The 14,968-nt window shown below is 38.2% G+C and overlaps 2 protein-coding genes across 2 annotated transcripts; one reads left to right on the forward strand and one right to left on the reverse strand.

Annotated features, from left to right (window-relative positions):
* Window positions 1–4,156: 4,156 nt before the first annotated feature.
* LOC115671844 (bifunctional protein FolD 4, chloroplastic-like) lies at window positions 4,157–5,253 on the forward strand. The gene is made up of 3 exons (XM_030593496.1): window positions 4,157–4,210; window positions 4,461–4,799; window positions 5,119–5,253. The coding sequence occupies exons 1-3, from the start codon at window positions 4,157–4,159 to the stop codon at window positions 5,251–5,253; spliced, it is 528 nt and encodes a 175-aa protein (XP_030449356.1).
* A 2,914-nt stretch (window positions 5,254–8,167) lies between these two features.
* Window positions 8,168–12,022, reverse strand: LOC115671843 (D-aminoacyl-tRNA deacylase-like). Its single transcript, XM_056310035.1, has 7 exons — window positions 11,758–12,022; window positions 11,207–11,648; window positions 11,000–11,063; window positions 10,124–10,176; window positions 9,545–9,600; window positions 8,880–9,238; window positions 8,168–8,642 (listed from the first exon to the last, which is right to left on the reverse strand). The coding sequence occupies exons 2-6, from the start codon at window positions 11,318–11,320 to the stop codon at window positions 9,160–9,162; spliced, it is 366 nt and encodes a 121-aa protein (XP_056166010.1). The 5' UTR covers window positions 11,321–11,648; window positions 11,758–12,022; the 3' UTR covers window positions 8,168–8,642; window positions 8,880–9,159.
* Between the last annotated feature and the right edge of the window lie 2,946 nt (window positions 12,023–14,968).

Raw genomic sequence — 14,968 nt, forward strand, 5'->3', positions numbered from 1 at the left:
TTTGCTTCCAGAATGTGTTTTGGGCCAAAAAAAAGAAGCTAGTTTTTGTAGCTTCTTGATTCCGGAATGCATTTTCCCTATTTTCTCACAAATTTTTTTTTTTCAGAAAATGCATAAAAATTGAAAAATTCTAGAAAAATTCATAAAAATTTCCAGAAAATAAAAAAAAGTCAAATTTCGGGAAAATATGAAATTTGGTGAATTTTTTTTTAAAAATAAAAAAAAATCAAAAAATTCAAAACTTCACATAATAGCTTAAAATACATGTGGCCACCTACTTTGAGTGAAATTTAAATTTTTTGAGGTGCCCAAAAAAAATCAAAAATTTCAAAACTTCACAAAATGGCTTAAAATACCTATAGCCACCTACTTTGAGTGAAATTTTAATTTTTTGAGGTGCCAAAAAAAAAGAAAAATAATAAAAAAATAAAAATTTTCAAAACTTCACAAAATGGCTTAAAATACCTGTGGCCACCCACTTTGAGTGAAATTTAATTTTTTTGAGGTGTCCAAAAAATTAAAAAATAAATAAAAAATTTCAAAACTTCACAGAATGGCTTAGAATATCTGTAGCCACCCACTTTGAGTAAAATTTAAATTTTTTGAGGTGCCCAAAAAAATAAAAAAATAAAAAAATTCAAAACTTCACAAAATGGCTTAGAATACATGTGGCCATCCACTTTGAGTGAAATTTAAATTTTTTTAGGTGCCAAAAAAATAAAAAAAAATTAAAAATTTCAAAACTTTACAGAATGGCTTATAATACATGTGGCCACCCACTTTGAGTAAAATTTAAATTTTTTTAGGTGCAAAAAAAATCAACAAATCAAAACAAATTTCTGTTCCAGAAATCAATTTCTGGAGCAGAATTAGTCATGTTTTACCAAACAGATTTCTCCTCCAGAAATCAATTTCTGGCAAGAATTTAATTTCTGGAACAGAATGGTTACCATTCGCACCCTAAGGGTGCGCATGGAATGCATTCCGGAATAAAAATTCTGTTCCGGAATGTATTCCGGAACAGAATGGCTTTTGTTAAAAAATTTCTGGAATGCATTCTGGAGCGATTTTTGCATTCTGGAATAAAAATGCGTTTGTTAAAAATACTTGATTCCAGAATGCATTCTTGATTCCGGAATGAGTTTTTGGCAAGAAAAAGAGAAGCTACTTTTTGTAGCTTCTTGATTCCGAAATGCATTCTCCCTATTTTCTCACAATTTTTTTTTCAGAAAATGCATAAAAATTGAAAAATTCATAAAAATTTCCAGAAAATAAAAAAAAGTCAAATTTCGGGAAAATATGAAATTTGGTGAATTTTTTTAAAAAAAATAAAAAAAATCAAAAATTTCAAAACTTCACAGAATAGCTTAAAACACATGTGACCATCCACTTTGAGTGAAATTTAAATTTTTTGAGATGCCAAAAAAAAATCAAAAATTTCAAAACTTCACAAAATTGCTTAAAATACCCGTGGCCACTTACTTTGAGTGAAATTTAAATTTTTTGAGGTGCCCAAAAAAAAGAAAAATAATAATAAATTAAAACTTTCAAAACTTCACAAAATGGCTTAAAATATCTGTGGCCACCCACTTTGAGTGAAATTTAAATTTTTTGAGATGCCCAAAAAAATTAAAAAAAAATAAAAAATTTCACAGAATGGCTTAGAATATCTGTAGCCACCCACTTTGAGTAAAATTTAAATTTTTTGAGGTGCCCAAAAAAATAAAAAAATAAAAAAATTCAAAACTTCACAAAATGGCTTAGAATACCTGTGGCCACCCATTTTGAGTGAAATTTAAATTATTTTAGGTGCCCAAAAAAATTAAAAAAATCAAAAATTTCAAAACTTTACGGAATGGCTTATAATACATGTGGCCACCCACTTTGAGTAAAATTTAAATTTTTTTAGGTGCAAAAAAAATAACAAATCAAAACAGATTTCTGTTCCAGAAATCAATTTCTGCTCCAGAAATCAATTTCTGGAGCAGAATTAGTCATGTTTTACCAAACAGATTTCTCCTCCGTAAATCAATTTCGGCAAGAATTCCGTAAATCAATTTCCGCAAGAATTTGATTTCTGGAGCAGAATGGTTACCATTCGCACCCTAAGGGTTCGCATGACAACCATTCTGTGCCCGTGAACTATTTTTGAACAGACATGATTTTTTTTGATTCTATGCCCGGAAACAATTTCTGTGCATTTGAAGGCGTTTGGTAAACTGTCCAAAATTTCTATTCCTGGAATAGAAAAGAACAGAAATGCGTTTGGTAACTACACACAAATTTCTTTTTATTAATAATATTTTGAATTGTTTAATTTTTTTTTCTTTCTACCCAGGCCATGGCCGGTTGCCGGCGACCGGCCACAGCCCAGGGCCGGTGAGGGCGTCACGGCCCTCGTCGGCCGCCGGGAGGGGGGGCGAGGGTCCCCTGCCGGCGAGGGCGAGGGTCGGACCTCGCCGCCCGGGCGAGGCGGCTCGCCGTCGGTCATGGCGAGGTCGGCCTCGCCCAGATCTGGCGAGGCCGAGCCTCGCCGTGGGTCGTGACGGCGAGGCTCGGCCTCGCCCACCGTGGGTCGCGACGGCGAGGCTCGGCCTCGCCAGATCCGGGCGAGGCCGACCTCGCCATGACCGACGGCGAGCCGCCTTGCCCAGCGACGAGGGTCCGGCCCTCGCCCTCGCCGGCAGGGGGACCCTCGCTCCGCCGGGCGGCCGGCGAGGGCCGTGACGCCCTCGCCGGCCCTGGGCTGTGGCCGATCGCCGGCGACCGGCCACAACCCAAGAAGAGCAACACAAAAAGAAGAAAAGAAAAAAAAGAAACTGATTCTCAAAATTGTGCCGAGAAACAAGAAGCAACTTTTTTTTACTTCTTGTTTCTCTTCCAAAACTGTTTCTCGGCACAAATATTTGCAAAAATGTGCCCGGGAACAAAAAGTTTACCAAACGCATTTCTGTTCCCAAACTATTTCTGGGAACAAAAGAACAGAAATTTTCACTGTTTGGCACGTTACCAAACGAGCCCTAAATGTAGCAGAAGCAGAGCCATGTGAATGAAGTAGGCAAGAGGGTAAAGAGTAATTGTATTTGGTGCCCTGCAATAGGAGAGTGACTTTACGTTGGCCGGAAAAAGTAATGGCAACTAGGACGGAGTGCGAAGGGCTCGATTCGTGCAAGGGAATGTCACTTAGCCCGATTAGTCGACGTGGGTTCACTACTACAAATGCATCGCGACCGTTGATCATGTGGGTCTCCCCTCCGCTTCTTGTGCAAGTCCCACAAGATCAACCATCTCCGTATAATTAACCCGCTAGTCTCATGTCTCGATAACATCCTAGGGAAATTTTCCATCTCTCTCACAATTAGTCCCTTTTCCTTTCCAATCTCTCCTTTCTTTTTACGAACTTATTACATATCTATAAGAGCCGATATTTGATAGATACTCTAAAGTAAAATTACTTCATTAGCATATTTGATAGAAATATAATATCTTTCAAAGGCTCGAATCTGATATGCGAACCGGCAGAGGAGTTACCGTGCTTATTTGTGATATAATGCTAAAATCAATTAGTTCCTTTTATTTGTTCAACGTAGGTGTCGGATGGGTACCCCCGGATTGTTCTTTCACATAGTTAGAGATAATTAGGGATTGTTCTAAGATAATTTTGTGTGTTAGAGATATTTGACGAGTATATCTATTTTTGACTGTGCATATCTTGATCGATACATGTTATCTTGGATAGTCTATTTCATAAAACCTATTGATAGACTGATGCACTCTTAAAATATATTGAAATATACACAAAATTCCTATATTCTTATATTCTGCATCATTATTCTTAACTCGTACGATAAATCAAGTCCATCTTATTTATTCCATTGGAGTTAGAGGACGAAATAATGATGTTGAGATGATTATGTCCATCGCAACCCTTTTGTTTTGAGTCCCGAACTTCGACACACGTGCTTGATTAAAGATTAGTGATGTGGTCTCGTAAACAATTTAGTCGAATCATACTTACACTAGAAATTTCGGTAAACTCGGAATCATATCGGTGCTCATTTGCGTGGTTATCAAGAATATACAAATAAATGAACATATAACACATAAGTAAGAGTATTAATCATTGAAGATATGAATTTGGGGGCGGGTGTTCACGATGGCGGCATTCAGGATGGCCACCTGCCGCATGTTCGACAAAATGCTTCAGTTGGTGAGGCTGGAGGCAACACAATTTTACTTGGATCGAATGAATGGAAGAATTCTGCTTTCCGTGCACACTGCATACATATAGATTAAACTTTGTTTCCTTGAGGATGTAAGCTGTGTTTGCTTTCTGTTTCATGCTTCTGTTGTGTGCATCGTTATGGACTGCAATTTGAGCTCTTTTGGAGGGGGTTTATGTGCATTTGGAAGATGCATATTTGAAGCGTGTCTTAATTATTTGAAGTTGATTGATTTAGTGTGCTTGTGAAGCTTCAGTTGCGATCGAGGCTTGTGCCAAAGTGATTGATGGAAAATACATTGCAAAGCAAATCAGAGACGAGATTTCAGCTGAAGCATCTAGAATGAAGGAGGCGATTGGGGTTGTACCGGGGTTAGCGGTGGTTCTTGTCGGCGACAGGAAGGATTATGCTCCATATGTACGCAACAAGAAAAAGGCTTGTGAGTCTGTGGGGATTAACTCCTTTGAAGTGCATTTGCTCACAGATTCAAAAGAAGAAGATGTGCTCGAGTTTATCTCAGGATTCAATGATGATCCTTCGGTTCATGGCATTCTTGTTCAGTTACCACTGCCTTCAGTATGTATCTAAATGCACTTTCTTCCCCAATTAATTGACGTAGACTTCTCAAATTATGTTTCTCGGGTTCGATCTTTAATCTCATGAGTGGAGCATTCGTTGAAAAAGGTGAATTTTGATGATCACGTAGGAGTTATGACGACCTTTGTCCTCAGATATGAGTTTTTATACTTCATAGAATCTTGCTGAAAACCAACTTCCTATAAGGCGGTCATTGGACTCTGAGGAATAAAGCCTCTTGGCCCTATCTGCCGTATTAACTAAATGGCATCTTCTTGTTCTTTTTAGAATATTAACAACTAAATTGTTCCTCTGCCAGCATATGAATTTACAGAGAATCCTAAATGCAGTAACTATCGAGAAAGATGTGGACGGATTTCACCCATTGAACATTGGTCAACTTGCTATGATGGGTAGAGAGCCCTTGTTTGTGCCCTGCACTCCAAAAGGCTGAATGCTATTGTCATGGCATTCGCAAGACAATTTTACTTGCACAAGAGGCAAGCACTTAACGTATTTGTTTTGATTCAATAATTTTGAACCCCGTTTTATGAATGAACCTAATAGGGAAAAATGAAAAGAACAATGTTGACACCTAAATTTTAGCGATCCACTTAGGTATATATTGCATAGACAAATTAGGGGTCAATCCCGACCCCTAGCAAAAATAATAATTAAACCGCATATAGATATTAGGAGCATTTTCATTAATAGTTAATTAAGCATATATAGTTTGCATATTTATCAGACCGGTGGCGGATGGATTCGAGCGAATGGTTTTGAGCTTAATTGAATTGATTGAACCAAGCCCATGGCTGAAAATTACCTCGCGCTTCACACATGTTGGCCAAATTACACGTGTAATATACACGTGGAGTGGTCAATTTAGAAAAATCAATTAAGCTACTACATTACCAAAACTTTGAGAGCTTAAGCAATAACCAGGCTCGTGTGTGAGAGATGGGAAGATTATTTTGATCATGAGCATATATTGGTGTATATACTTCGGTCAACAAAGAGGAAACATCGAAAGAAACAAAAGGAAAAATATAAAGAAGTGGTGGATCTTGAGGAAAGTGAACTAAGGAAGTACACGTTTGCATGGGTTGCACTCTGTTTGATTGGCATCCTCAATGGCTGCCATAGGCATCCTCTACCAAGTTCTACGCAAGCGTTCCTTCGAGATCGCTAGCCGCAAGCTCCCTCACTGATTCCACACCGCGAGCTAGCCATTGAGACCAAGTTCCAACGACCCCCAGCCACCAGCCGCCGTCTGTGAGCCGGTCACCGTGAAGCATCGTCAATCCCGAGCCATCAGTCGTTCAAATTTGGAAACGTCATTCGTGCAATATTTCGAATTAGGTAATCTGTCATCCGATTTAATTTCGACGTCTAATTTGAGTTTATTGTGATCTCAATTAGATGTTGTATCGATATTGTCATATCCAAAAATCTTTTCAAAATTCATGAATTAGGATCCTTTCCTAATTTCACAAAGTGCATATAATCGCCAATCCCATTTCATGCCCAAAATACGACTCGCGATCGCACAAAAAATCATCAATCTGATCTCCCGCCTGAGATACGATTCGCGATTGCATAGAAAAATGGTCGTCAATCCGATCTCATGCTCGAGATATGATTTGCGATTGTACGGAAAATTGGCCAATCCGATCCTCATGCACGGGATATGATTTGTCAATTTATTTTCCAATTTTAAATGGATATGGATGATATCTTGGGTAAATGGATGCTATCTTTGATTTTGTATTGATCACAGTTTTGATTTGATTCTCTGTTAAAAAAATCCCAAAAAGATTATATAGGATCAAGGTAAATTTTAATATATAACATTGCATGTTTAAATAGATTTTAGATAAACTTTTAAAATTAAGTAGAATATAGGTTAGAATCTTTCCTCTCTAGATGGATTGCATGCTAAGATAGGGTTTATCTAAAATGAATTGGACAATATCTTGCACTAGATATAAATTTTCATTATTTTATAATTTCGAAATTTAGTTGAAAAAACAAAAAAAAAAGTATCATCCCCATGTCATATAGATTAATTGTCTCATGCTTGCATCATCACTGCCACGTTATTACTACGTGTCACGTATGCTATGTCACATTGCCATCTTGCCACGTCATCATAACTTCCCGGGTCATTGCTTAACTGTCATTTAGTGAATGTATGTTAGGTTCATGAAATTGTGTGTAATGTTAAAATAGTTGCATATTAATTTTGCTCGTCATTAGAAATCTCATGTCTAGGTTCATTGCGTGCCATATTAGAGATAGTCAATTTAATCGTCATTATAATTAGGACATTTAGGTAAATCGTATGTTGCATGTCATGTTAGACTAGCAGCATGCAATGCATATAGTTTAATTTTCACTAAATAAGAGAAAACTCCAAAAAATACATTGAGTGAAATTGCGTGTTAATTATAAATCATACTAGGGTGTTAATGTGATTTTCTACTAACATTGCATATGCTTTCGTTGCTTCAAGGTAAGTGTATCTCCATTTCCTTGCAATTTATTCATTGCTTTGATTATTGAGTGTTACATTAATAGTTGCGCACCCGCATGATCGCCTCACATGTTAGTGGCTTAGTTAAAATGAATCTAAGTTGCCTGTCAAAATATTTTTGCAAATAAAAGAGAAAAAGTATCAAAAGGGCATTAGAGTAATCTAGTGTAACAAAGTCCCCAAATCCATAATCTCTGGTTTGTAATTCTCCTGATACTTTATTTGGGTTTCTAATCAACCCACTAACAATAGATTAGTGGTGACTCCTAATTGAAATGATCTTGTATGTTAAGAACTTGAACCTAAGTTGCAAATTGATAAGGACTTGAGAGAGCCCGAGTTAAGTCTAAGCTTAATAATCCATTAGCTGAACCTTAGCTGAACCCCCTAGGTGGTGCACTGCGAGTGTAGGTTGCGACAAACAATTACAAGTCAGGGTGACAGATCGAGAGTGAAGCAACATTAATGTGATATTTGTGCTTGTGTGCGCTTGGCACAGAAATGATCACTTTTTAACGACGATTGGCACTGAAGCGATCATTTTTTAACAATAACTAGCATTAAAGTGATCACTTTAAAAAAAAATTGGCACTCAAATGATTACTATTTATAACTTTTAGACGACGTCGTTTAAGGGTTATATGCTGATTGAGCACGCCGACGAGCCACGTAGGACTGAGAAATTAATAAAATATGGTCACGTCGGATTTCCGACTATCTAAATCGGAGTTGGCACTTAAGTGATCGTTTTTTTTTAAATGTGACTTAAATGATCCAAAAAAAACTTTTGGCATTGGCACTGAAGTGAGCGCCGTACACAACTTTTGGCACTTTCATTGTCCTTCTCTCATTGACTTGAATCAACGGAAGGACGACATTAAACACTTTCGTCTAATCTACGGACTATATTACTCATTTAGTAATAACAAATTAAAAGTTTGGGAATGAAATTGTACAATGGGCCAGAATTCAAGAACCATTGTTGTCATTTTTCCTTTCTCCTCGTTAGTCCATCACTTCGATCACGAGAACTTGTTAAGAGTTCATAAATGCGAGTTCCGTCTTGTCCTTAAAATCACTGATGGCTCATGAATACCATGAGTGAGTCCTATCTTCAACCCTTACATAAGTCACCCTGGTTAGTTCAGCATCCAGTGACAGCTTCTGGAGCTAACATCTCTGTACTCTAAATAATTCAATGATTCGAATATCTATAATTAAAATAAGTCATTTGGCTTGCCGGCTTCGATGTTCTGGTCAGCTAAGAATGCCGTGATAGCATTTTTTTCTGCCAGCTCTTGAAACTCCTGCAGACAACATTATAAGCAATGGTCAACTCACGGCTTAAATGTTACCAGAACTTTGCTAGAACTAAGTCTGTCGCTTTAATCCTTCCAGGATTTTGGTGCATAGGTCAAATGCTTTTAAAATTGGTTGATGCTCTGTGCGCGCCCCCTAGCTATATCGTTTAATCTACGCACATTAAGAATCTGTACAATAGGCTACTCGAACGTTTGACATATATGTCTGTTCGGATGACTTACTTATGATCAAGATGCCCCACCAATGTCGCCACTGGGGAAAGGCAACTCTGCAGGCACTGTCGTATTAACGTATGCTCCCCAGGGATCGTTCCTGAAATTATCGTGAAAATGCTATGTAACTTCGAACACCTCAAGAGCACCTAATAAGCTTGGGATGTTCCAACTTGAAAAGATCTTATCTTTCTTCTGTCTATATCTCTAATCAGAACAGGTAGCATTGGATATCAACCACACGAAAAGACTTATAGCATTAAGGAGGATTAAAAAGTTAAAAGACGTCTTATTGGACAATGTACATATGCCAAGTCGCGTAATGTCCGTCACCTATCCCAAGCAAGACTTTTTTCTTAGCCACAGCCCTGATACAGTATCAGAGGCAAAAATATAATTCCATGGTCTTGAGCAATAAAGGACTAATATTTACAGTCAAGAGCACTTGTGCTGTCTCAGTTTCCTGTACTCAGCATTTCACATCTACGACGAAGGTGAATATCTTTTGTAAAGAAACACAAAAGTTATACTGCTTCCCCAATAGTCTTTGGAAGGGGAAAAAACACATCTACAGAGTGTTGAATTCAGTCACAAAGTCATACAAATAGCCTAGAAATGATATTGCCAAAGAAAGGCTAATTTCTTATAATATCAGTTAAAGCATGAGTGAATACCTGCTCCAGCTACCAACTGCAGGCTCTCCCCCAAGCCCAAGACCTTCCCAAACCAACTTCATCGGAACAAGTCATATGTCAGACTAAGGAATTAAAAAAATCTAAAAAAAGGATCAGATTTAGGAGTAAGAAGATCAGTACTTTTACACAACTACAGAAGGAATTAATAGTAACACCCCCCGAAACCCCATTGTACACTTATTCTTCCTAAAGTTTGAAATGATGCACCGATTGTTTTTTCCAGTGTTAAAGGATCAACACAGAATTTCGACTCGCCAAGAAGAACTGATTTTGTGCAAGAGTTACAAAAAGAGGGGTTGTCGTAGGATTTGTTCATACAAATCCGCAAACAATATATCAATTAGTATAATATCAGTATGATGAAGGCAGTTGTCGTCGTGATTCACTCTAGAAAAAAAAATCCATCTTGCATACGGTCAAACCACTATTGCACCATATCCACCGTGATAACTGCAATTAACATACCAGAATGCGCAAACTAATCACTACAAGAGGCAAATTAAAAGCAGGGGCATGCCACTAAATAGTACTCTATATATATAAAGCTGCGAACTCAACTTGAGCAATGACTTTAGCAGCATCCAGCCTCATCCAGTATTCTTCGGTACTCCCTAAATCAAGCACAAAAACACCACCGTGGATCATATCTATTTCTCACAGCCAAGTACATAAACTATAGGCAACGAAAGAGTGCAGCACACAGACTACAAAATCCACATTCTGAGCTAAACTCGACCATAAGATTCCATGAGCATTTGCACGGCAATCTACAAAAAGAATTAGTTAAAGGAAAGCAGAAAGAATATACATACTGTCAAGTAATTACAGCTATTTGTACCCTAAGAAAGAAAGGAGCTATTTGCTGTACGCTTGGTTGCTTGATATGACGTGGAAATCAAGTCAATAGTGTTGTCATATGGAATAGGACAGTTCAGAGAAACTAGACTTCAGGAAACACAATCAGATCATCTTTTAGGTGAGGGGCAACTTTACAATGATATAGCAAGCATATGAACGACAAGCTTTTGCACGTTAGATACTTTCCTACTATTGAACTTAAGTCATTATGGAATGGGATGGTACAAAAAGATTTCATTTTACTTAGTTAAATCTCAGCAACTTTGACAAAGAAGGTTTTATACATGATGGCAAGTCATTAATTGATGGATGACCAAAGGCAAATCCACGAGAAGTGTAGACGGTGAAAGCGCAACCATCTTTCGTTAACAGGACATAACCAGTGTCCATCATGTGGAAATTGGAATATGAGTAAAATGCTGGTCTTTCCATATTGGAGGAACTCAATCGAATCATTCCCATAGGCTTCCAATGTGGATTGAATAACACTAAAGCAAATCATCAGCAACAGGGACAGTGCTGATCTAGTTTGAACAATACAATTGAAGAATGAAATGAAAAGGGAGTTGGATATACCAATCGTCACAAACATTGCCAGCGTGTTGGTCTCCGGTTTATGATCAGTGCCCGTCGCGATAATCTACTCATAATCCATGAAAACAAACAGCCATCAATAAACATATCCAGAGTCATCTCTTACAATGCAACGGCATGCCGTGAAATAGACCCAACATACTGACGAACGAGACATAATACAGGGGACCCCAAGAAACAAGAACGTACCTCAAACTCAGGAACCAAATTATAGGACTGAGCAATCTTGTTCAACAATTCCAGCCAGGGCACTACTCTTGGATGCGGCGGCGGAACCCACGTCGGCTTCCCTCGTCGTTGCATTGGAACTTCGCTTTGAGGTCCGTCTACAACAACACCACACGCGCACACACCAAGAGAAGTCAAGATCACAGAACTATCTCTCCCAAACGCAAAAATTTAACGTCCGCCAGCTTCGAAACTCGAAAACGAAAAGCAGAACAAAATTACAAGCTGGGTGGACAGTGAGAGAAGGGCGACTGGTGACGCGAGTGCGCTTGCTGAAGAAGATGATCTCGTCCACCACCTCGCCGGTGGCTTCTTCCCAACGCACGTCGAGATGTTCTTCTTCCAAGATGCCTTTGTCATGTTGCAGCAGCCTCACTTGTTGATTGGCGAAACTTTTTATACCCTTCAAAACCCATTTCGCAGAACATCAGAACATCGGCCCAAGAAGAAGAAAAAAACCACTCAGATCAAACGCTGCTGTTCAACACGATATCAATGGAGGCGTGGATGACCTGAAGGGAGGGACCAGGGGTCCAGCCGGGCATGGCCAAGAGGGCATTGGCGGGATTGATGGACGCAGGGTCGGTGGTAGTGGCCACCAAAAGGATCACCATCTCTCTCGCTCTTTCCTTATTCCTTCTTCTTCTTCTTCTTCTTTTCTTCTCCTTCTTTATTGCCTGCGCTGTGCTCGACGAAATTCGATCTCCGCAAGTGCAACGAAAATCAATGAAGCATGGGAATTTCGTCAAGCAAGCGATCCGCCAAACGTTGTGGGCAGCTTCACTTTCAGTCGGCGACTGCAGCTTCTTCTCCTGAATAAATATTAGGTTGGGGACCCGGAGGGGTCTTGCCCGTGCGTCACTCCCTCCATTCATTGCCTGCCAAGTGTCTGAGTGGGTCCACTTTTCAAATTCTTTCCCTGTCCTTCGTTACTCTCTCACTCTTGCTCTCAACGTCTCTTCGTTTTCTTCGTCAGTACACTCAATTCGTTGATAAAATTTTTAATTGTGCCAATTAAATTTTAAATATTTTTATATTTTGTCAATTAAGGTTATCCGATCAATTTTAATCGAAAATTACTGATGTAAACATCAGACGTCCTACGTAGCACGGGCCGGCATTGATGTGAATAATTTTTAATAATATTTTATTATTTTTGAATTATGCATATCGATACAAATTTGAATTAGCATATATTTTTTTTGTCTGTTCTACTCTAACTCTCAACTCAATTTCAGTCTTTTGCCTTGCCTCTTTGTAGAGTGTGAGAGTTAAAATCCACATCTAAAATTAAACGTCACCACATCTAGCCCCCCTAGGAACCCCTTGCCCTCCTGAGAAGGTGAGAAATCAAACTCCCCACCTCCCCATTCCCAAGTAGGAAGGGTGGCTACTGAGGCAAACTCCAATAGTTAAATTAGCATATTTGACAAACATATAATATCTTTCAATGAATCTGATTCGATATGTGAATGGATAGATGAATTGACGGCCAAAGTCAAGCCACCAACCATCAAATTGGTATTAATTTACCTGCTAATCGGAAAGTCGAGAGATAGAGATAGAGAGAGACCAACCAACAAAATAAGAGATTTCCGGAATAGTGTTACCAAGCCGGGAGGAAGGCAAGACATAGAGTCAATTAAGATAGCCAGACTTCAACTCACCCTTTTGGATAGGACCGACGGGATGCTGTAGCTTCTAGCAAGCAAGAAGTATTAAAAAAAGTAGAATTAAGTACATTGGAAGTTTTAAAACTTGTTACGAAAGTGCAATTTAGTTTTAAAACTTGTAAAATGTGCAATTAAGGCACAAAATTTATCAAAATGATGCAATCGAATCTTTTCGTTAACTTCGTCTAACTTGGTTGACGAAAAATACATACGTGACTTTGTTCTATTATTTTTTTAATCTACGTGGCAATGATTTGACTAAAACGACGTCGTTTTGGTCTAAATTTAACTTTTAATGTAAATTTTATTCAAATGAACTTAATTATAAGCTAAATTTATTTAAAAGAAGATGAGGGGGTATGAAATCGGGCGGTGAGGGCACTGTCGCCGCCCCACCATAGTTGGGAAGGGCCGACGATAGTGAGGGATGGCCGGCGATGGCCAAAGGTGCCATTAGAGGAGGTTTTGAAACCATGCTCCTTGCCGTTGCCGCCCTGCCATCACGGGAAAGGGTTGGCGAGGGTCAGTGGACCTTGTTAGTGGTCGGTAAGCGTCACCAATCGCAAGCGAGGGCTTGGGCCATCCCAGGTTGCATCCCTCACCGATATGGCCGAGGACAGCCATTGGAGGTGGTCGATTGCCAATGGAGGCCCTTGGTCGGATTTGGGGGAGGATCGGTGATCCTCGCTCGATCTGGGGGAGGACCGCGACCTGGGTGAGGACCTAGTGTGACATTCGGAATTTTCCGTAACCAATAATAATATATAAGTTATAAATCTAAGTATTATTTAACTTATAATTCTGATTGACACGTAGAAATCTTAATTGAGTCGTTAATCTTACGAGGTATGAAAATGCGGGGGATGATTTTTGTGACTGTAATCATCCCAAGTTCGAAGTGTTGAAATTAAATTAATAAATGTTAACGTATACGTTGATGGTGTAGACTAACGGTAATTAATTTACCGTCGTCATAGTTGTTGATGGGGATCGATATTCTTCGAAAGATATGTTTAAATGATTATCGAGTTTTAGATTTACAAAATCGAAATTTTCCTAGCATCCGGTATTATTTATCAATAAATTTAGTATATTCAAAATATTTTTGAATTTATCAATATTTAGAACGAACACTAGTTTTCTTTTTCACATATTAATTTTTTAGATATCTTGGTGTTTTGACAAAATATCCACATTGAAATGGATCATATTATCTAATTTAAACTTAGTTAATTAATATTAATAATGATTTACTTAAACTAAGAAATGACCCACCCACTTGGCCGAAGTGAAGGGTTTTTTCTCATCATGATCACCCTCTTGCTATTTATATTAAGCCACATATTAATCACTCCTCATTTTAAGAGTTGCATGTTAAGCCTATTGCAAATTGAGACACATATGTTACTCTTGACACCTAAATTAAGCCATCATTATCATAAGCATTAGTCATCAACCCTTCTTCCACTTAGCCATAGATTAAATAAAACTTTGGCACATGTACATGCAAAGTCTCGTTCGAGGTAAGTGAAAACTGGAGTTAAGTTAGGACGATCTACTTAGTATTTTGAACTTGAGTGATTGATGTGTGTAAATTTTAGTTTTAGTAAAATTTGATGATAAGTGTGAGCATATTAAATAGTGGTATGTTGAGATTTTGTGATGATTTGATTTGCACTGATGAGTTCTTCCATGTTAAGATGTGTTTAATGGATTTTCTTGAGGTGTGGTAACATGTTGAATGTGAAAATGATGAAATTAGGCTTGAAAGTGTTATTTTCGTAATGTTGACTCTTACCGGGCATACTCACCTGTTGATCATATTTACCTTATATCCGCATATCATATTTACCTTATATCCGCCGATCATATCCACTTTTTGAATATGACCACTTATTGCTCATATTCACTTCCCCGAGTATATCCACTTCCTAAGTTTATTTATTTGCCTGAGTATATTCACTTGTCTAAGTATATCCACTTCATGATTATATTCACTTACCGAGTATATTCATTTATCTGAGTGTGACATCCTGATTTTTCATAATAA

Source organism: Syzygium oleosum, unplaced genomic scaffold (genome assembly GCF_021117445.2).
Source record: "Syzygium oleosum isolate NSW1041296 unplaced genomic scaffold, Sole_v2.1 Sole_v2.03, whole genome shotgun sequence".
Lineage (NCBI taxonomy): Eukaryota > Viridiplantae > Streptophyta > Magnoliopsida > Myrtales > Myrtaceae > Syzygium > Syzygium oleosum.

Excerpts from the sequence above, each read along its gene's own strand:
- LOC115671844 (XM_030593496.1), top strand. The coding sequence starts at position 4,157 with ATGGCGGCATTCAGGATGGCCACCTGCCGCATGTTCGACAAAATGCTT. Across the intron at positions 4,211-4,460 it reads TCGACAAAATGCTTCAGTTG|TGTGCTTGTGAAGCTTCAGT; the intron begins GTGAGGCTGGAG and ends TGATTGATTTAG. Across the intron at positions 4,800-5,118 it reads TTCAGTTACCACTGCCTTCA|CATATGAATTTACAGAGAAT; the intron begins GTATGTATCTAA and ends TTCCTCTGCCAG.
- LOC115671843 (XM_056310035.1), bottom strand. The coding sequence starts at position 11,320 with ATGCAACGACGAGGGAAGCCGACGTGGGTTCCGCCGCCGCATCCAAGA. Across the intron at positions 11,064-11,206 it reads ATTTGGTTCCTGAGTTTGAG|ATTATCGCGACGGGCACTGA; the intron begins GTACGTTCTTGT and ends GATTATGAGTAG. Across the intron at positions 9,601-10,123 it reads CTGCTAAAGTCATTGCTCAA|TTGGTTTGGGAAGGTCTTGG; the intron begins GTTGAGTTCGCA and ends GTTCCGATGAAG.